The sequence below is a fragment of the Chiloscyllium plagiosum genome, unplaced genomic scaffold (assembly GCF_037043375.1).
Source record: "Chiloscyllium plagiosum isolate Xiang-an unplaced genomic scaffold, Cpla_swu_hap1 HiC_scaffold_44, whole genome shotgun sequence".
NCBI classification, from domain to species: Eukaryota; Metazoa; Chordata; class Chondrichthyes; order Orectolobiformes; family Hemiscylliidae; genus Chiloscyllium; species Chiloscyllium plagiosum.
In genome coordinates, this window is record NW_028270182.1 from 7,153,250 (window position 1) to 7,175,250 (window position 22,001).

At 43.8% G+C, this 22,001-nt stretch overlaps 2 protein-coding genes across 3 annotated transcripts in view; both read right to left on the reverse strand.

Annotated features, from left to right (window-relative positions):
• Nucleotides 1–11,214, reverse strand: part of LOC122544315 (interferon-induced very large GTPase 1) — a 30,479-nt gene extending 19,265 nt beyond the window's left edge. The window contains exon 1 of the mRNA XM_087982944.1: nt 11,115–11,214. The gene's annotated coding sequence lies outside the window, so the exon portion shown is untranslated. The remainder of the gene's footprint in view (nt 1–11,114) is intronic.
• Nucleotides 9,397–15,896, reverse strand: LOC122544316 (transmembrane protein 272-like). Of its 2 annotated transcripts, XM_043683482.2 has the most exons (5): nt 15,724–15,874; nt 12,403–12,506; nt 11,681–11,731; nt 11,115–11,318; nt 9,397–9,880 (listed from the first exon to the last, which is right to left on the reverse strand). In XM_043683482.2, the coding sequence occupies exons 2-5, from the start codon at nt 12,476–12,478 to the stop codon at nt 9,672–9,674; spliced, it is 540 nt and encodes a 179-aa protein (XP_043539417.1). In that variant the 5' UTR covers nt 12,479–12,506; nt 15,724–15,874; the 3' UTR covers nt 9,397–9,671. The 2 variants fall into 2 exon arrangements, with proteins under 2 accessions (XP_043539417.1, XP_087839105.1); XM_087982979.1 differs by lacking the exon at nt 12,403–12,506 and having other exon boundaries at nt 15,724–15,896.
• Between the last annotated feature and the right edge of the window lie 6,105 nt (nt 15,897–22,001).

Sequence of the window (22,001 nt, forward strand, 5' to 3'; positions counted from 1 at the left end):
GAAAAGCACAGCAGGTCAGGCAGCATCCGAAGAGCAGGAAAAACGTTTCAGGCAGGAGCCCTTCATCAAATTCATTCCTGATGAAGGGCATAAGCCCAAAGCATTGATTCTCCCGCTGCTCGGATGCTACCTGACCTGGTGTGCTTTTCCAGCACCACACTCTCAACTCTGATCTCCGGCAATTGCAGTCCTCACTTTCTCCTAGACGATCAAATGGCAGAGTAGACTCGATGGACTGAATGGCCTTCTTAACTCCTTACTGAATCTGCATGTTAACCTTCAGAGAACCCTGAACTAGGACTCCCTTGTGCTTCAAATTCCCGAAGCCTTTCTCCATTTAGAAAAGAGTGCGTGTCTCTATTTTCCTATCAAAGTGCAGAACCTCACATTTTTCCACATTGTATTCCAGCTACCACTTCTTTGCACACTCTCCTAGCCTGTCCAAGTCCTTCTACAACCTGTCCACTATTCCTAAAGGATATTAGTGGACCAGATGGGATTTTCCTGACAATCAACAATGGTCTCATGGTCATCATTAGATTGCCGACTCTAGGTATTTATTGAATTCAAACACCACAAGCTACTGTGGCATTATTCAAACCCAAGTCCCCAGAACATTACCTAGGTCTCTAAATTAATAGTCTAATGATGATACCAGTCATCCATCACCGCCACAAGCAGATGTACAGAGAAAGTCTGGGTGGCCTGCTATATGAATGGCACAGTGGTTAGCACTGCTACCTCATAGCGCTAGAGACCTGGGTTCAATTCCCACCTCAGGCAACTGTCTGTGTGAGTTTGCACATTCTCCCTGGGTTTGCTCCGGTTTCCTCCCACAGTCCAAAAATGTGCAGGGTAGGTGAATTGGCCATGCTAAATTGCCTGTGGAACATAGAACAATACAGCACAGAACAGGCCCTTCGGCCCACGATGTTGTGCCGTACATTTGTCCTAGCTTAAGCACCCATCCATGTACCTATCCAATTGCCGCTTAAAGGTCACCAATGATTCTGACTCTGCCACTCCCACAGGCAGCGCATTCCATGCCCCCACCACTCTTTGAGTAAAGAACCTACCCCTGACATCCCCCCTATACCTTCCACCCTTCACCTTAAATTTATGTCCCCTTGTAACACTCTTTTGTACCCGGGGAAAACGTTTCTGACTGTCTACTCTATCTATTCCTCTGATCATCTTATAAACCTCTATCAAGTCACCCCTCATCCTTCGCGTTCCAATGAGAAAAGGCCCAGCACTCTCAACCTATCCTTGTACAACCTATTCTCCATTCCAGGCAACATCCTGGTAAATTTTCTCTGCACCCTCTCCAAAGCTTCCACATCTTTCCTAAAGTGAGGCGACCAGAACTGCACACAGTACTCCAAATGTGGCCTAACCGAAGTCCTGGACAGCTGCAACATCACTTCACGACTCTTGAATTCAATCCCTCTGCTAATGAACGCTAATACATCATAGGCCTTCTTACAAGCTCTATCCATCTGAGTGGCAACTTTCAAAGATCTATGAACATAGACCCCAAGATCCCTCTGCTCCTCCATCTTACTAAGAACCCTACCATTAACCCTGTATTCCGCATTCTTATTTGTCCTTCCAAAATGGACAACCTCACACTTGGCAGGGTTGAACTCCATCTGCCACTCCTCAGCCCAGCTCTGCATCATATCTAAGTCTCTTTGCAGCCGACAACAGCCCTCCTCACTATCCACAACTCCACTAATCTTCGTATCATCTGCAAATTTACTGACCGACCCTTCGACTCCCTCTTCCAAGTCATTAATAAAAATTACAAACAGATAAAATTACAAACAGTGTTAGGTGAAGGGGTAAATGTAGGGGGCAGGGGGTTTCTCTTCGGAGGGTCAGTGTGGACTTGTTGGGCTGAAGGGCATGTTTCCACACTAAGTGATCTAATCAATAAGGCAGTTGTTTTTTCCAGGAGCTGAATGGAACTTCCCAGAAAAAGTTGCAAGTGTTCCACCAGTTATATTCTCATCCATCAGGCTGAAGATATAAAAGTTTGAAAAAACATACAAACAGGTTCAAGAACAGCTTCATCCACGCTCTTATCAGACTTATCGTCAGACCTGTCAGATATTCGACTTGATCATTCTCTATAACTGTTAGACTATATTTTGCATTGTGTTCTGTTGCCCTATGTATTTACATAAGGTATGATTTGTTTGGTTAGCACACAAAACAATACTTTTCACTGTTTCTCAGTATGTGACAAGAATAAATCAAATCAAAAACAAGAACTCCTGGAGGATTAACGTGGAGGTGCCAGCGTTGGACTGGGGTGGACAAAGGCAGAAGACGCATGACACCAGGTTATAGTCCAACAGGTTTATTTGAAATCACAAGCTTTCGGAGAGCTGCTCCTTCCTCAGGGTGAAGTGATTTCAAAAAGACTTGTTGAACTATAACCTGGTGTTGTGTAATTTCTGACTTTGACAACGTGCTTAAAAAAGTAATCAAGGTTCGATGTGAGTATGTGGAAGGCTGTATAAAGAATGACTTTATTTCCCTAAACCAAAAATGATGCATTTCCTGGAAGTCACATGTTGAAACTGAGTGGTACAAATTCACAGATTATACAATTCATGATGTACTAGGGAATTACTTCGGGTTGGCCACATGTATTTGATTGTGAAATTACTGGGAAATAAACCCCATTATTCACAGGAAGGTTAAGACCAGATTAAGAGCAGGCAAACTAGTACATTATAGCTTCAGGAACAACAGTAAAATTGTTTGTAAAACCAAAGACTACAGATGTGAAGCAAAATCAGAAATTGCTGGTGAAGGGTCATAGAATCTCTACAGTGTGGAAACAGGCCATATGGCCCAACAGCAACCCTCCGAAGAGTAACCCAGCCAGACTCATTCCTCCTACCCTATATTTACCCCTGACTAATGTACCTAACCTACACAACCCTGAACACTATTGGCAACGTAGCATGGCCAATTCACCCTAAACTGTACATCTTTGAACTGTGGGAGGAAACCCGAACACCGAGGAAACCCATGCAGACACGAGGAGAATGTGCAATCTCCACACAGACAGTCACCTGAGGCTGGAATCGAACCAGGGTCCCTAGAGCAGTGAGATAGCAGTGCTAACCACTGAGCCTCCATGCCAGCAGGGTCTGCATCATCTGTGCAAAGAGAAAGTAGAGTTAATATTTTAAGTGCCATCACCTTTCTTCAGAACCAAATGGCAGAAGCAAGGTATTTTTGTACCAGCTATCCATGTCTAAAATGCTGAAATTCCTTTTGTAGCACCAAAGATAAAGAAACCAGGAGTTTTCAGTAAAAGCAAAATATTAAACAGCCCGGGAACCAGAAATGCAACCAGTGTAGGCACAAGCTCAGGTCTAGCAGCATTTGCAGAGAGAGAAAGAGTTAACATGGAGTCCAGTTGAACCTGGAAAATGGTGTTTGTGCTTTTGACAGAGGAGGGAGTAGTAAGTGGATAAACTAAGTACCACCTAGAGCAAATAACAAAAGACCTGTGATAGAACATTACAGCGCCGTACAGGCCCTTTGGCCCTCGATGTTGTGCCGACCTTTGGAACCAACCTGAAGTCCATCTAACCTACACTATTCCATTTTCATCCATAATCCAAGACGGAGGATGGGAAGATTTCTGACTGCAACAGGCTGCTCCTTTTTTGGAATTGTCGGAGGTGATTTTCTTGAATTCCAGGAGCAGCAATTGTAATTTTATATGCTGTTGCATTGTTTTGGAACTTTAGAGAAAAAGAAAAGTCAAAACAACAGCACTTTAAAAGGGAGAGGAACAGAAAAAGGCAGCACATGGTCAGGTCAGTGCAGGATAGCAAAAGAAACCCACACTGCTAACTGACACAGCAGTGAGCCGGCTGTTGAATTCATGTATCTCTGGGACATCAGAGTGCGTCTGGGAAAATTAACAAACAATGAAATTCACAACTGATCTTGGAGGAACCTGTTTTGGAGAGGTCACAACACAGAAAATAGATAAGTGAATAGTTTTAAGTGTGGCCTTGCTGTAAGTCTGCAGTAGTGAGTAGAGTGTGTTCTTTCTTGATTATATGTCTTGTTGAGATATGTCTCTTGATTAAACTTAAAAATATAAGCCATAATTATGAGGTTAGCCTGGAACAGTGTTTTGTAGAGGAATAAGATGGGGCTATTTTCTGAGTCTGCAGATTAGAAGCAGCAAAAATGGCCCTTGGTAGAGTGATATGCTTCTCTTGTCAGATGTGGGAGTTTAGGGAGAGTTTACATGTCACTGAGGATTATATCTGCGATAAATACCATTGATTACAAATCCTATCAGATTGAATGGATCGGTTGGAACGACAGTTAAAGGCAGTGAGGAATTTACAAGAGCAATGGGGATGTGATGGAAGGGAGAAAACCCACAGATACAGTCAGGTAGATGGGTTAACTGCAAGAAAGGTAAGAGAGGTAGGTAGTGCAGGAATCTCCTGTGGCTATCCCCATTTCAAACATGTATGTTGTTTTGGATAATGTAGTAGGGGAATGCAACACGAACAACCAAGTTTCTGGTATCGAGACTGGCTGTAATGTATAGGGTTCTAATAATAAGGGGTATGTTAGGTTCCAAGAGATCGATTGTGTTAGGTGATTCTCTGGTCCGAGGCACAGACAGACGTTTCTGTGGCCAACAACGAAAAGTCAGAATAGTGTGTTGCCTCCCTGGTGTCAGGATGAAGGGTGTCTCAGGGTGCAGAATGCTCTCAAGGGGGAAAGAGGGCCCAGTAGGAGGTCATTGTACACATTGGAATCAATGACATAGGAAAGGCAAAGGATGAGATTCTGAAGAGCGAATATAGAGAGGTTAAGCAGGAATTTAAAAAGGAGGTCCTCAAGAGAAGTAATATCTGGATTACTCCCAATGCTACGAGCTAGTGAGGGCAGGAATAGGAGGATAGAGTGGATGAATGCATGGCTGAGGAGCTGGTGTATGGGGTAAGGATTCAAATTTTTGGATCATTGGAATCTCTTCTGGGGTAGAAGTGACCTGTATAAGAAAGACAGATTGCACCTGAATTGGAAGGAGACTAATATACTGGCAGGGAAATTTGCTAGAGCCACTCGAGAGGATTTAAACTAGTAAGGTGGGGAGGATGGGACCCAGGGAGATAGTGAGGAAAGAGATCAATCTGAGACTGGTACAGTTGGGAAAAAAAAGCAAATCAAATAGTCAGGACAGGCAGGGTCAAAGCAGAGAACAAGGGTGGACTGATAAATCAAACTGCATTTATTTCAATGCATCAGGGAAGGCAGATGAACTCAGGGCATGGGACTGGGATATCATAGCAATTACAGAAATGTGGCTCGTGGATGGACAGGACAGGCAACTTAATGTTCCAGGATACAAATGCTACAGTAAGGACAGAAAGGGAGGCAAGAGAGGAGGGGGAGTGGCGTTTTTGAAAAGGGATAGCATTACAGCTATACTGAGGGAGAATATTCATGGAAATACATCCAGGGAAGTTACTTAGATGGAAGTGAGAATTAAGAAGAGGATGATCACCTTATTGGGATTGTATTATAGACCCCCTAATAGTCAGAGGGAAATTGAGAAAGAAATTTGTAAGGAGATGTAAGTTATCTGTAAGAATAATAGTCCCAGTCGAGGTTTCCAAACATAGACTGGGACTGCCATAGTGTTAAGGGTTTAGATGGAGAGGAATTTGTTAAGTGCATACAAGAAAATTTTCTGATTCAGTATGTGGATGTACCTACTAGAAAAGGTGCGAAACCTGACCTACTCTTGGGGAAAAAAGGCAGGGCAGGTGACAGAGGTGTTGGTGGGGGAGCACTTTGGAGCCAGCGACCATAATTCTATTCGTTTTAAAAGTGATGGAAAAGGATAGACCAGATCTAAAAGTTGAAGTTCTAAATTGGAGAAAGGCTAATTTTGACAGTATTAGGCAAGAACTTTCAAAAGCTGATTGGGGGCAGATGTTCATAGGTAAAGGGGTGGCTGGAAAATGGGAAGCCTTCAGAAATGAGAAATGAGTCCAGAGACAGTATATTCCTGTTAGGGTGAAAGGAAAGGCTGGTAGTTGTAAGGAATGCTGGATAACTAAAGAAATTAGATTAGATTCCCTACAGTGTGGAAACAGGCCCTTTGGCCCAACAAGTCCACACCAACCCTCTGAAGAGTAACTCACCCAGACCCATTTCCCTCTGACTAATGCACCTAACATTGCAATTTAGCATTACCAATTCACCTGACCTGCACTTCTTTGGACTATGGGAGGAAACTGGAGCACCTGGAGGAAACCCATACAGACATGTTTGATTATATAAAATAAAGGAAGCTTGTCGTGGATAGACAGGTTAGATCAAGTGAATCGTTGGCAGAGTATACGTAAGAATCCTACTCATTGAAGCTGAACTCTAGTCAACACTATTATCCCCTCGAGACTGAATACCAAACTTAGTGATCTCAGACTAAGCCCCAATCTCTGCAACTGGATCCTCAGTATCCTGACCCACAGGCCTCAGTGAAGATTGGGGACAATATTTCATCCTCGCTAACACTCAACACTGGAGCCCCCCGGGGTATGTACTCAGCCCTTGACTGTACTCACTGTATACCCATGACTGCATTGCCAAATGCAATTTACAAGTTCGCTGATGACACCAGAGTCAGTCGAATCTCAGATGGTGATGAAACAGACTACAGCCAGGAGGTGGAAGACCTGGAAAATTGGTGGACTGAGAACAACCTAAGTCTCAATGCTGGCAAAACCAAGGATCTCATTATTGACTTTAGGCAGGATGTTACTTATGTCCCCCCTACACATTAACAGCACGGAGGTGGAATGTCCCTATGACTATATGCCTATCCAATAACCATTTAAATGCCCTTAAAGTTGGCAAGTCTCCTACTGTTGCAGGCAGCGTGTTACATGTACCTACTACTGAGTAAAGAAACTCCCTCTGCCATCTTTTCTAAATCTATCACCCCTCAATTTAAAGCTCTGTCCCCTTGTGCTAGCCACCACCGAGGAAAAAGGCTCTCACTGTCCACCCTATCTAACCCTCTGATTATCTTATATGTCTCAATTAAGTCATCTTGCAATCTTCTCTTTAACAAAAACAGCCTCAAGTCCCTCATAAGGCCTTCCCTCCATACCAGGCAACATCCTAGTAAATCTCCCTGAACCTTTTTCAAAGTTTCCACACCCTTCCTATAATGTGGCAACCAGAATTTAAACAGTATTTTGCTAAATCCTCTTCCTACTTGAGCATTTAGCAACAATTTAGGAACAAGCTCAAAAATAAACAGAACACAGCTCATTCTTAAACCAAAGACTTGAGCATATTAGTCAGATTGACTATCAATCAATCTACTGGGGAAAGGATGTGTGGAACTGGGGGCTGAAATGTACAAATACACTCCAGGCTCTGGATTATCTTCTGTGGGCAGTGTAGTGATTAGCACTGCTGCTTCACAGCATCAGGAACCTGGGTTCAGTTCTGCCCTCAGGAGAATGTGAAGTTTGCATATTTTCCCCTGTGTCTGCACACGTCTCTTTATTGTCCTGTGCGATGCTGAGGACAAGTGCAGTCTTGACAGGGCAAAGGTCTTCTTTCTACACTGTAGGCATTCTATGACAAAAATCGACAAATAGCTCACCGCACCCAGTTACAGGAGACAGTAAAAACAGATTTAAATTGGTGGAATGCCAAAGGTGCATAATTTTTGCTGACTCACTTTACCAAGTAGGGAGACAAACAGGAGGCTGGAAGAACACAGCAAGCCAGGCAGCATCAGGCAGAGAAGTCAACATTTTGATGTAACCCTTCTTCAGGAGCAGGAGTGGGTGTAAGGGGAGCTACAGATAAAAGGGTGTATGTTTATATAGAAAATATTTTTTTTAAAAATCAGGGCAGGGTGGCCAGGTGGGGATCTGTGAACGCAGGTAGAGTGTAACACCTGGTTGGTTAATGGCAGGATTGAATCTGGTTGGTTGGTAGGAAGGGTTGATAAGAGGAATGGGAGAGGGAGGTGCTAGAAAGGAAGTCCAGGAATAGGGACAGAGATTTCAAATTTGAATCAGAGTCCTCTGGACTGTAGGCTACCTAGACAGGTGGTGAGGTTTCGTTCCTCCAATTTAATTTCTGATTCACTGTGGTGTGGCAGTGGAGGTAGCCAAGGATGGTCCGGTCAGAAAGGGAGTGGGAAGGGGGAATTACAATGGGCAGTAACAGGGAATGCAGGTCAGCCCTTGCAGACACAGCTAAGATGATCAATGAAATGTTCCCTTAGTTTACCTTTGGTCTGCCCCCTGTAGAGAAGACCACATCAGGAGCACTGGATACAGTAAAGTAGTTTTGGAGGAGAGTCCCACCTGAAAGGACTTGTGGCCAGCATGTTTTGCTTCTTTTCCTGTTGCAGGGGAAGGTACCTAGGGTGGGGGCACATGCAGTGTGGGGAGAGTGGCATGAACCAAGGATTGGCAAAGGGAGCAGTCCTTGCAGAACGTGGATAGGGGTGGGGTCAGGAGGGGAAGATGTTCTTGGTGGAGTCTAGTTGAAGTTGGAAGTGTTTAAGGATGATGCATTGGATGCAGAGGCTGGTGGAGTGGTAGGTAAGGACAAGGGGGACTCTATTGCATGGGGCAGAGGGTGGGAAGGTTTAGAGCAGTAGAACAGAGCATGGTGGTGCAGTGGAGGGCTGTCAATGACAGGCAGGGCAAAGTATGTTGTTCAAAATAGGCAGATATCTGGATGTTGGGATTAGAATGTAAATTCATCTGAGCAGATGCAGAGGAGTTGGGAAGAATGGAATGGCGTTCTTGCAGGATACTGGGTGGGAAGAAGTCTAGAGCTGAAAGTGTTGCTGGAAAGTGCAGCAGGTCAGGCAGCAACCAAGGTGCAGGAGAGGGAGCAAGGATCATTCCTGAAGGGGTCATGCCCGAAATGGATGCTGCCTGACCTGCTGCACTTTTCCAGCAACACATTTTCAGCTCTGATCTCCAGCATCTGCAGTCCTCACTTTCTCCTGGGAAGAAGTCTAGTCCAGGTAGTTAGAGAGTGGGTTTATATTTAAAAATGCACCTGGAGACTGTCACCAGAGATTGAAATTGAGAGGACAAGGAAGGGTGGGGGAGAGAGAAGAGGTGGTGTCCAAGATGGACCAAGTGATGGAGGGTAGGGTGGATGTTGTGGGCAAAGCTGATGAACTGCTCCAATTTGACCTGAGTGCAGAATGCTGCACTGATGCAGTCATTGATGTTGGGGCATAGTGCCTATGTAGGTACTGAAGGACTATTCAACATAGCTGGGGCCCATCAATGCTGTACAACACAAAGACCCTTAAAGAAAAACAAAAGACCAGAGTATTATCAAGTCATGCTTATATTAGAAATTTTACATCCAACTTTTAAAAACACCTATTGGTTTCAGAGTTATGTACAAAGCACAGTTTACTTCTATGAGCATAGAATGAAAGTAGTGTAGAAAGAACAGTGTTTTCAGCTTTAATAAAAAAAGTCTACACATGCACTGCTAATGAGTTCAAACCAAATTTCACCCACAGTAGGCATACATATTTGACAGTGAGCAGATACATTTTCCCCTCCCCCCCACAAAAAACTGAACAAGATTTCTTCAGCCAAAATTCAACTGCTTCTTTGCCTGATGCTCAGTGTCCCACCTAAAGCACATGCACAAAGCAAGCCGCAGAATCCTAGAAACAGTGCAATCCCAAGGAGGATGTATGTGATAGTAGTGGCCCAGAAGGCAAAAAAGTAGAGAGTTTTATCGCAGTAATTGGGAGATGTTTTGTCAATGTATTCTGGCTCATAGATGCTGTAGATCCAAACATTTCCTAGAAGGGGTAGAGAAATAGGTTTTTAAATATTGATACTTTCCCCAGAGATCACAAATCAAACATTTTACATTTCTGCCTCCTTCCTTCAGAATCTGGATTTTCTAACTCCCAACACTGAACAGTTATGCATGAACACTATCCTTCAGCACTTAGGTTTCCTCATTCACCACCCTTGCCAGAGTGCCACAGGGATCAGTGCTGGGTCCACTACTTCATCATTCAAATTATTTGAATGTTAGCATAGGAGGTACAGTTAGTAAGTTTGCAGATGACACCAAAATTGGAGGTATAGTGGACAGTGAAGGCTACCTGAGTACAATGGGATTTTGATCAGATGGGCCAGTGGGCTGAGTGGCAGATGGAGTTTAATTTAGATAAAATGAGAGGTGCTGCATTATGCAAGAGCAAATCTTAGCAGGACTTATACACTTAATGGCAAGGTCTTCAGGAGTGTTGCTGAACAAAGATCTTGGAGTGCAGGTTCACAGCTCCTTGGAAGTGGAGTCATTAGTAGGTAGGATAGTGAAGAAAGTGTTTGGTATGCTTTCCTTTATTGGTCAGAGTATAGGAGTTGGGAGATCATGTTGCAGCTGTGTAGGATGTTGGTTAGGCCACTTTTGGAATAATGCATGCAATTCTGGTCCCCTGATCAGGAAGATGTTGTGAAACTTGAAAGGGTTCTGAAAGATTTACAAGGATGTTGCCAGGGTTGGAGAGTTTGAGCTATAGGGAGAGGTTGAATAGGGTAAATAGACAGTCTTTTCCCTGGGGTGGGGGAGTCCAGAACTAGAGGGTTTAGGGAGAGAAGGGAATTTATAAAAAGGAACCTAAAGGGGCAACTTTTTCCATGAGGGGGGTGGTACATGAATGGAGTGAGCTGCCAGAGGAAGTGGTGGAGGCTGGTACAATTGCAACATTTAAGAGGCTATTGGATGGGTATATGAATAGGAAGGGTTTGGAGGGATATGGGCCGGGTGCTGGCAGGTGGGACTAGATTAGGATATCTGGTCAGCATGGACGGGTTGGATCAAAGGGTCTGTTTCTGTGCTGTACATCTGACTCTCCAAAAAGAGACACCCCAGCACTGAGGCAGCAGTGCTAACCATTGAGCCACCCATGCTGCCTCAAGGGATTGGTCAGAGGAACCTCACCCCATGAACATTCTAAAAAACAGGTGACTAGCAACATGCAAACTCAAGTTAAACAAAGCTAGTTTCAGTTAAGCAGTTACCTGTTATAAACCAGATGAAGGAAAACAGTGAGATGAGACTTTTCCAAACTCTGCCAATTCTATGAAAAGCCAACATATTGCTTTCATCATTTGGAGCACATGAAACTAGTGAAATCATCACAAAGAACAGGGTAAAGCTACCAGAGACAATCAAATAAATTGGGATCAGGTACTGCTTGGGACAGGAATCCAAATAGACAGTACCTATATGGGAAGGAGAAAAGAAATAAAAAAAAAGTGTCAGAAGTGATTTGTTGCAAACTTAATGTCACCATAAATCTGACTATTTTAAGAACAAAGTTACTCTAGTTTTTAATTTTAAGCTGTTGTTAAAAACATGGAAGTGGTCAAATCCTTAGAACCAAAGGAAGAATGCTGCTCCTAATATTGAGCCAAGCTTGGTACAGGAATCCAAACCATTTATATGCAGCTTAAATATTTTAATGTCAAGCATAGCTATGACTAGATTACATTAAATCTAACAAGCTTGCCAAAAACAGACAGACAATCCAAGTGAACAGCTTTTAAATTCATGCCACCAACATCCTTTATTATTGAAATCTCACCAATAGTGATGGAAGCAACAGCCAACAGACAGGTCATAATTTTCATAGATGCTGTAAAGGAATTGGAGAATGTTTAAACAAGTGTGTAACATTCAACATATTTGAGTGTAGGGGCTGGTGATCCAGTTCATCCCTACCTGCTCTTTCAAAAGAGACCCACTCCCCAGTTCCCTCCCTGCCACCCCCTCCAAAACCCAAGTGAAATCTTTCACTGGGAGTAAATGCACTGGAGATTCTGCTGACACCACTTCAGGCATGCATTCAAGACTAAGAACATCTCAAGTGTATTATGAAATGAGGGTCTTAAAGGGGAGATTTCCTGGCCCTTGACGGGAAGTAGCCAATCAATGATGAACTTAGAAGAAAAAAATTGTTTTATTTAACCCAGGGATTTAAGCATTTAGATGAAATGGTACTCATTGAAGTGGGTAGTGTCACTTAGCTGGGCAACTGGTTTGCAGTGATGCTAACATTAGCATGAAGGACTCCTCAACATTTCCCCTTACCCAAGGGGTGAGGACTCCAGTTAAACCAGTCATCCATCGGAGTACAGTCCCATGGTTAATAATTTACTTTTTTTAAAAAGCTGGTTACAGAAGAGGAGATCGTCTCTTGACCCACATCTATTATAGCAATTGCATTTTACATTTATGCTTTCCTATTGAATGTACTTTCTCAAGAGCTATTGACTTGTTCCTTGGATGTGAACGAACAATCAGTACCTGATGCCACTGGGGATGTAGGAGGATATTCAATAGTCCGCAGGAGAGGAGTGTATAAGCTACTTTCAGGGTCCATGTTATTAGCCACCTCCTATACACCAGATCTAGGAGTTAAGGCACATATTAAATTAACAAGCAACCACCTGTTTTGACCCACCATCTCACTTAACAGTCCTGTTGTTCAACTGGTCTTTGTTTAGACCTCCATTAGTCAGTTGTAGATTACACATTTAAACCTCACTCCTTGAGAACTCAAAACATCTAAAAAAGAACCACTAAGCAAAATAAAAGTTGCTGGAAAAACAGCACTGTCTGACAGCATCTGTAGAGAGACAAGACTGAATGTTATGGATCCAAAGACCCTTCTTAGGAGGATTGCTAGACCAAAAGTATTAATTGTCTTTCTCTAGATGCTGCCAGACCTGCTGAGCTTTTCTTCCCCCCCCCCCCAAGCAATTTGTTTGACTTCCAGCATCCACAGGTTTTATTTGAAAAGAACATGGAGCAGCAGTGGTTAGCACTGCTGCCTCACAGCACCAAGGACCCAGGTTCGATTCCAGCCTTGGGCAACTGTGTGGAGTTTGCACGCTCTCCCAGTGTCCGCATGGGTATCATCCAGCTGCTCCAGTTTCCTCCCACAAATCAAAGAGTTAGGAGGGTTAGGTGAATTGGCCACACTAAATTGTCCATGGTGTTCAGGGATATGTAGGCTAGGTGATTAGTAAGGGGTAAATATAGGGTAGGGAAATGGGTCTGGGTGTTGCTCCTCAGGTGGACTTGTTGGGCCAAAGGGCTCGTTTCCACACTAAAGATTCAGATTCTAATTAGACGGTGATCACTTTGGAAAGACATCCATACGGCATTAAAAAGCCCTTCGGTCCAACTAGTCCATGCCAGCCATAATCCCAAACTAGTCTCACCTGCCCGCTCCAGGCCCATATCCCTCCAAAACCTTCCCTATTCATGTACTTACCCAAGTGTCTTGGATGTTGTAACTGTACTGCACCTACCACTTTCTCTGGTAAGTCATTCCAGATGTGAGCCACTAAAATGAGCTACCCCTTACGTCCTTTAAAATCTCTCTCTCCTCACTTAAAAAATATGCCCTCAGCTTTGAAATCCCCAACCTCAGGGAAAACAGTCATTCACCTTAATATACCCCTCATGATATTACAAACTTCTGAAGGTGCCCACTCAACTTCCTATGCACTAGTGAAAAATGTCCCAGCCTATCCTAAAAACTCAAACCTTCTGTTCCTGGCAATATTCTGGTAATTTTTTGAACCCTCTCCAGCATAAATGATATCTTGTGTTTTGATCAAGATCATTGGAAGTTAGATATCTCCCTTGTATTAATCTTCTAGTTGTAAAGACCTGGTCTTGTGCAGACTTTCCATCCACAGAATGGGGTTTTTGAAAACTACAGATTAAATATTGACCCAAGGCAATTCTCAATACAAATAGAATTAATACTGGTAGCTGTTATCCATTTTTGAACTCCAATCCTCCCCTCCACCTCAGTTCCACAGTAGTTCAGGGTAGAAACATTCAGTCAAGTTTTTTCGGATTCCTAGTCTAGACTCTGGTCAAGATCAGAGGAATCAACCACGAATTCCTGTTTCGGTAAGATCACCTCATTTTCCATTCCAGAGTACCCAGACCCCCATAAAATGAAAACTTCTGATGCTAGAGATCCAGAACCAAAATTGCTGGTGAAACTCAGCAGGTCCAGTAGCATCTATTGGAAGAAAGCAGAGTTAACATTTCAAGTTGTGACTCAGAACTCTGAAGAGTCAGACTTTAAACATAAGCTTTCTTCCCACAGACATGGCCAGACTTGTGGCGTCCAGGCCCATTCAAACAAGCACTCCTCAGAGGAGATCAATCAAGGATCGATCGATCTCTGAAGAATTTTTGCCTAGCGCACACAGTGGGCCTAAGGGGTTTTTTCCTGTGCTGTAGACTAATCACATTGACGTTTTGGATCCAACTTTCTCCAGATATTGCTGTAAGTTTGAAATTCTCCAGCATTTTGTTTTTACACCATATGCCTGCCCAGCTAATGGTTAACTCCAAAAATCATACATCATTTTTTTGAACAGGAAACTCTTTCCCAATTTTTAATTCACCTTATTCCATATTTGGCAGCCCCTGCCACTTCCTTCACTCAAGTTGAAGTTATGTACAACATTAATGTAATCATGCATAAACTTGCTCCACTTATTTACAAAATTAAGAAGCCTATTCCAAATAGAATTTCCTAGTTTGATCCCAGCTAAATGCATTATTATATAATCCCTATAGTGTGGAAGCAGATCCTTCAGGCCAACAAGTCTACACCAATCCTTCCAAGAGTAATCCACCCAAACCCATTTCCCCTACCCTATATTTACCCCCGACTAATGCACTTAACCTGCACATCCCTGGGCACTATGGGACAATTTAGCACAGCCAATCCACCCTAACCTGCACATCCCTGGGCACTATGGGACAATTTAGCATGGCCAATCCACCCTAACCTGCACATCCCTGGCACTATGGGACAATTTAGCACAGCCAATCCACCCTAACCTGCACATCCCTGGGCACTATGGGACAATTTAGCACAGCCAATCCACCTTAACCTGCACATCTTTGGACGAGCCACCTTAAAAAGTGATATTACAGGAATCTAGACAAATCAAAGACAAAAAATAGGTCACTTAGTTGTTCATTTCATAAACGATGGCGCTGATCTGACAAGGATATAGTTTTTAAAGAAATGTTTAAGGTGGGAAAGGCTTAGGCCAGAGACCAGGAGCATCCTATCAAATCCAAACAGAAAGTAAGCGTTTTTATAGGATTACGTGTAACCCTTATACTAAGGAAGTTCAGAAACATTTCCATCCCTCTGTTAGTCAACACGATAGACAGCAATCAGAACAGGTTTTCAAACAAAGTAGAGTAAAGGTAGGTTTGAGACGTTTCCCTCTACAGGAGGGGGGGATTGGGCTAGATAGAGAGAGACCTCGAACACCCAACCAGAGGGCCTGATTCTATGCTGTGGGACTAACTCTCCCCACGCAACTATTAGAAAAGATTTTTTTTAAAAATTACTTAAAAGTTTTCACGCCCAGAAAGATCCATTAATGTTTGTAAAGACAAGCGGCTCAGCCTCCTCTTCCGAGCTGAGTTAGAGCAGTTGTTTAAAAGCCACCAATAAAATCTACAACTACCCCCTATAGTTACAAAAATAGTTTTCGCTTTTTTCTTTAGTTACAAAAATAGTTTTTTTTCCCTTCTCGCTCTCTGTATTAAAGCCAGACACCTCTTCATACTTACGTAGAGAGTAGATTAGAATCATAGCGCCTGCCTCATTCTAGCTATATAAAAGATTCCTGCCAATTTCTTCAAGGATAAATTCTCGTGTTTAATTTTTGATTTCAATTGAAAGAGTTACTGAGATGTGTTGGAGCACACGTGCATCGGGCTGGGAAAACAAGGGTGCGTCTTAGAATTTAGCCCTGCGCTGTTGTTGGGAGGGATTCCATCCTTGATTGTTTTCCCACTCAGCAGTTTATTTGCCACGTCCAATAAACTTTATTTGGAGAGGTGGGCGCCGCAGGGAGTGGAGTGCATCATTTCTCCCTCCAACTCTATTTTGATTTAGAAAAAAAAAAGAGAAAAAAAAAAAATAAACTTTATTTGGCTGGGAGGTCATTTCATTAAGGAACGCCATTAGGATTAAAGTGGGTTACTCCAGATCCATCGAGTTACAAACGAGAGAAAAAATAAATTGCACGTGCATTCTGTCTTTCACACCCATAGCAATTGCATTTGCATAGCGCCTTACACACCCACAGCATCCCGCCCCCCCCCCCACCAGCAAAGTGCTCTAGAAACATAGAAATTGGGAGCAGGAGTAGGCTGTTCGGCCCTTCAAATGTGCTTTCCCCCTTCAAGATGATCATTGCTGATGACCCAACTCATTCTCTTCTTTCCCCCACACTCTTTAATCCCTTCAGCCCTAAGAGCTATATCTAACTCCTTGAAAGCTTTCAATGTTTTGGCTTCCACTGCCTTCTTTGGCAGAGAATTCCACACGTTCCCACTCTCAGGGTGAAGACATTTCGAGTCACAGAGATGTATAGCACGGAAACAGACCCTTTGGTCCAACTTGTCCATGCTGACCAGATATCTTAAATTAATCTAGTCCCATTTGCCAGCACTTGGCCCATATCCCTCTAAACCCTTCCTATTGATATACCAATCCAGATTTTAAATGCTGTAATTGTACCAGCCTCCGCCATTTCCTCTGGCAGTTCATTCCATACACGCACCACTCTCTGTGAAAAAGTTCCCCCTTAGGTTTCTTTTAAATCTTTCCCCTCTCACCCTAAACCTCTGCCCTCTCTTTTTGGACTCCCCTACCCTGGAGAAAAGACTTTGACGATCCACCCTATCCATGCCCCTCATGATTTTATTATCATGATGCCTCCAATGCTGTGGGGAAAACAGCCGCAGCCTATTCAGCCTCTCTCTATAGCTCAAACCCTCCAATCCTGGCAACATCCCTATTAAATCTTTTCTGAACTCTTTCAAATTTAACAACATCTTTCTTGTAGCAAGGTCCCAGAATTGAACATAATATTCCAAAAGTGGCCTCACCAAAGTTCTGTACAGCCACAACATGACATCCCAACTCCTATACTCTATGCACTGGTCAATAAAGTGATGTCAATCCATGTAATATTTTATAAATTCCTACTTTGGCAATAGAACCAGTCTGACTCAAGATTAGAATACAGACAGATGCTAACCTCACACCTTTAATATGTTGTCTGAGCTGATATGTCACTTTCTTTTTAATAATACCTTGAGTTATCTCAAGAATGTGACTTAAAAGTAGTTCTGGGATTTACGTATTAATGAACTGAAACCTGCATCACATTCTAAAAGTTGAAAGACTTAACAGCAATCTAGGTTTGTTCAATATATTATTCCAGTTGCAAGACACAGTAATCTTTTGCTATAAATTACGTATCTTATGATCCTCTTCCAAAGCTACCTGATGAAGGAGCAGCGCTCCAAAAGTTAGTGCTTCCAAATAAACCTGTTGGACTATAACCTGGTGTTATGTAGTTTTTAACCCTGATCAATGAAGGCAAGAGTACCAAATGCCTTCTTTCTACCTTGTCTACCTGCAACTGCACTTTCAAGGAACTATGAACCAACGCTCTGGGGTCTCTTTGTTCGACAACACTACCCAGGATCCTCCCATGAGAGAGAGTCACAGAGATGTACAGCACGGAAACAGACCCTTCGGTCCAACCCGTCCATGCCGACCAGATATCCCAACCCAATCTAGTCTCACTTGCCAGCACCCGGCCCATATCCCTCCAAACCCTTTCTATTCATATACCATTCTATCCAGATGCCTTTTAAATGCTGTGATAGTTACCAGCCTCCACCACTTCCTTCAGCTCATCCCACATGTGCGCCACCCTCTGCGTGAAAAAGTTGCTCCTTAGGTCACCTTTATATCTTTCCCCTCTCACCTTAAACCTATGCCCTCTAGTTGTGGACTCCCCCACCCCAGGGAAAAGACCTTGCCTATTTACCCTATCCGTGCCCCTCATGACTTTATAAACCTCTATAAGGTCACCCCTCAGCCTCCAACACTAATGTGTAAGTCTGGCCTTACAAAAATACATTTCTCCCAGTCTCAGTCCTACCCCATATCCTTAGACTGTGACCCTATGGTTCAGGATTCCCTGGTCATCGGGAACATCCTTTCTGTGTGTACTCCTGTCTAGACCTGTTAGAACTTTATAGATTTCTATGAGGATCCTCCCTCGCATTCTTCTAAACACCAGCAAACATGGTCGTAAATGATCCAATCTCTCTTCATGCATCTTTAGATCTGTTGAGGTAGTTTTTGAACTGTATTTCCTGTTGTTATCAAGGAGATAAGAGCTCAGGTAGTTCACTTGGCTGGATGGCTGGTTTGTGCTGCAAACAGTATGGGTTCAATTCCCACACTGTCTTGAGGTTACCATGAAGGTCTCTTCTTCTCAACCTCTGCCCTCTCCTGAGGCATGGTGACCCTCAGGTGAAACCCCCATCAGCTGCCTCTCTGATAAGAGAGTAGCCCTATGGTCTGGCGAGACTCTAGCGACTTTACCCAATCAAGGACAGACTCTCACACAGTAATCCGAAGGAGATGACAGTCTGCTGAATAATGTTGCTGGATGAGAGATAGATATTGGACCGGGCGCTAAGGGGTGAACTCATAAGCAAAATGCCGAAGATCTGAAATAAAAACAAAAGTGTTGGAGAAAACAAAGCCATACTGTACGCAAAATGGGCGGCACGGTTGCTAGGTGGTTAGCACTGCTGCCTCAGGGAACTGGATTCGATTCTACTCTTGGACGGCTGTCTGTGGGAGTTTGCACATTCTCCCCATGTCTACGTGGGTTTCCTCCGGGTTCTTCGGTTTCCTCCCACAGTCCAGTGTGGACTAGTTATGCCTGAATTGCCCATAGGGTCCAGGATGTGTGGGTTAGCCAGTGGAAATGCAGGTTTACAGGGATAGAGCGGGTCTGGGTGGCTTGCTCTTTGGAGGGTCAGTGTGGACTCGATAGGCTGAATGGCCTGCTTCCACACTGTAGGGACTCTGTGAGGATATGATTCATGGTAACTTCAGCCACCCTTATCAAAACAGAGTAGCATTAGACCATCTAGCTTTCAGTAGCATAGGAATACGATCTCATAGATTCCGAAACAGTGCAGTGCAGTCTTCGTCGTGCGCTGAATCCATTTTTAAATGGTTTTGAGGTACAATCCTGTGGTAAAGTGCTCACACTTCCTGCTGGACAAGAGATCCGACTCATAACTGGCCAATATACCTCCGAAGGCTCACCGTTTCAGTAAGAGGGCACAGCTTTGAGGTTACTTAGAAAAGCAGTAAGGGTGACACAAGGGAAAACATTCACAGGGCGAGTGGTGGGGACCTGGGGTGTGCTGCCAGAGAGTGTAGTGGGGGAAAGCTCAGCTGAGACATTCAGAAGGGAATCATCAGGAAAGGAAATAGGTGCAGGTTTGCAGGGCCTGAGGGGTGAGGTACATTGCTGATTGGGGGGAAGCCAGTACAGATGTGATGGACTGAATGGCTTTCAGCGCTGAAACTGCTCTGTGCCTGTGGGAGTTTGAGTAAATTAACTGCAACTTCATCGGAAGCACGTAGAACATAGAACATTATAGCGCAGTACAGGCCCTTCGGCCCTCGATGTTATGCCGACCTATGGAACCAATTTGAAGCCCATATATCCTACACTATTCCATTCTTGTCCATATGTTTATCCAATGACCATTTAAATGTCCTTAAAGTTGGCGAGTCTACTGTTGCAGCCACGCCCCTATTACCCTCTGAGTAAAGAAACTCCCTCTGATATCTGTCCTATATCTATCACCCCTCAATTTAAAGTTATGTCCCTTCGTGCAAGCCATCACTATCCGAGGAAAAAGGCTCTCACTGTCCACCCTTATCGAATTATCTTATGTGTCTCAATTAAGTCACGTCTCAACCTCCTTCTCTTGAATGAAAACAACCTCAAGTCCCTCAGCGTTCCCTCCATACCAGGCAACATCCTGGTAAATCTCCATTCCAAAGCTTCCACGTCCTTCCCATAACGCGGTGACCAGAACTGTACGCAATACTCCAAGTGCGGGCCACACTGGAGCATGACCTCGTGGCTCCGAAACTCAATCCCTCTACCAATAATAGCTAACACACCGCATGCCTTCTTAACAACCTTGTCAACATATTGAAATTTCTTGTTTACCCCATGAAATTTCCTGCTTACGCTGCTCAAATTTCCAGCTCAGCAGTTTTCACAGAGATGAAATCCCTTCTCCCAGAGTCTTCGGAACTCCTTGCCACAGAGAGCTGTGGATTGGGTTGGGGGGTGGTGGGCACAGTCCTTGTGTACATTGAAAGCTGAGACAGATCCTCGATCCGAGGAAAGGCCAGCAAAATGGACACGAGGAGGGCTGGATGAGTCACGATCCTGCCGAATGGCGGAGCAGACAGGAGGGACCACATGGCCTGCTCCTGTTCCTGTTTCTGATGGTCTTAAGGGCACGGTTTGTTAATCGAAGTCGAACTGGTAAAATTGCCGAATGAAAGAATGAGCTGCGGATGCTAGAAACAAGAAACAAAAACTGAAACTGCTGGAGAAACTCAGCAGGGTCTGGCAGCATCTGTGGAGGGAAAGCAGAGCTCAGCTGGAAACATAAGCTGCCAGACCCTGCTGACCTGCTCCAACAATTTCTGTCTGTTTCGAATAAAATTGCTGTTTTACTTTAAGCCACTGGGTGGCCCCACAGACTGTACCTTTCCCAGTCACGAGGTCTTACATGGAGATGCTGGCATTGCACTGGGGTATACAAAGTTAAAAATCACACAATGCCAGGTTATAACCCAACCGGTTTATTTGGAAGCACTAGCCTTCAGAGCGCCGCTGTTTTGTCAGGTGGTTGTCAGAGTCCACCTGATGAAGGAGCAGCGCTCGGAAAGCTAGTGCTTCACAACCTGGTGTTTTGTGATTTTTAATTTTGCAGTTTTTGAGTCAAGATTAGAGTGGTGCTGGAGGACCTGATGAAGGGTGTTTCCCCGAAACGTCAATTTTCCTGCTCCTCGGCTGCTGCCTGACCTGCTGTGCTTTTCCAGCACCACTCTGATCTTGACTCCAATTTCCAGCATCTGCAGTACCCACTTTCACCTTTGCAATTTTTCAAGTCATAGAGATGTACAGCACAGAAACAGACCCTTTGGTCAAACTTGTCCATGCCGACCAGCTACCCTAATTTAATCTAGACCTATTTGCTATCAATTGGCCCATGTCCCTCCAAACCCTTCCTATTCACATACCCATCCAGATGCCTTTAAAATGCTGTCATTGTACCAGTCTCCACCACTTCCTCTGGCAGCTCATTCCATACACATACCAACCTCTGAGAAAAACTTTCCCCTCGGGTCCTTTTTAAATCTTTCCCCTCTCACCTTAAACCTACGCCTCCCTTAGTTTTGAACTCCCCTACCCTGGGAAAAAGACATTGGCTATTCATCCTAGCCAGACCCCTCGTGACTTTTTAAACCTCTATAAGGTCACCCCTCAGCCTCTGACGCTCCAACCCCAGAAACATCCTTGTAAATTTTTTCTGAGTCTTTTCAAGTTTCACAACATCCTCCCTGTATCTTATGAACCTAACTCACAGTTAAACATGCAAATGTGGAACTTTTCTGTAAAGCTAGATTTGCAGCAAGTTGAGCAAGTCTATTCTATCCGGAAGTTTTGATATGAAGGTTGGTTAGTAGCTTGTGGAATTCAATCAAGAAATGTTGAATCTACAATTCTACGCCGTTTCACCTCTCCCCTCTTATCAAGGAGTTAGTAAACATGAGCTGGAATTCTGACTTAGAAAGCTCACTTCTATAAACTAGTTTGAAAGATACAAATAGAGTCATTGAGTCATAGAGATGTACAGCATGGAAACAGACCCTTCGGTCCAACCCGTCCATGCCGACCAGATATTCCAACCCAATCTAGTCCCAATCC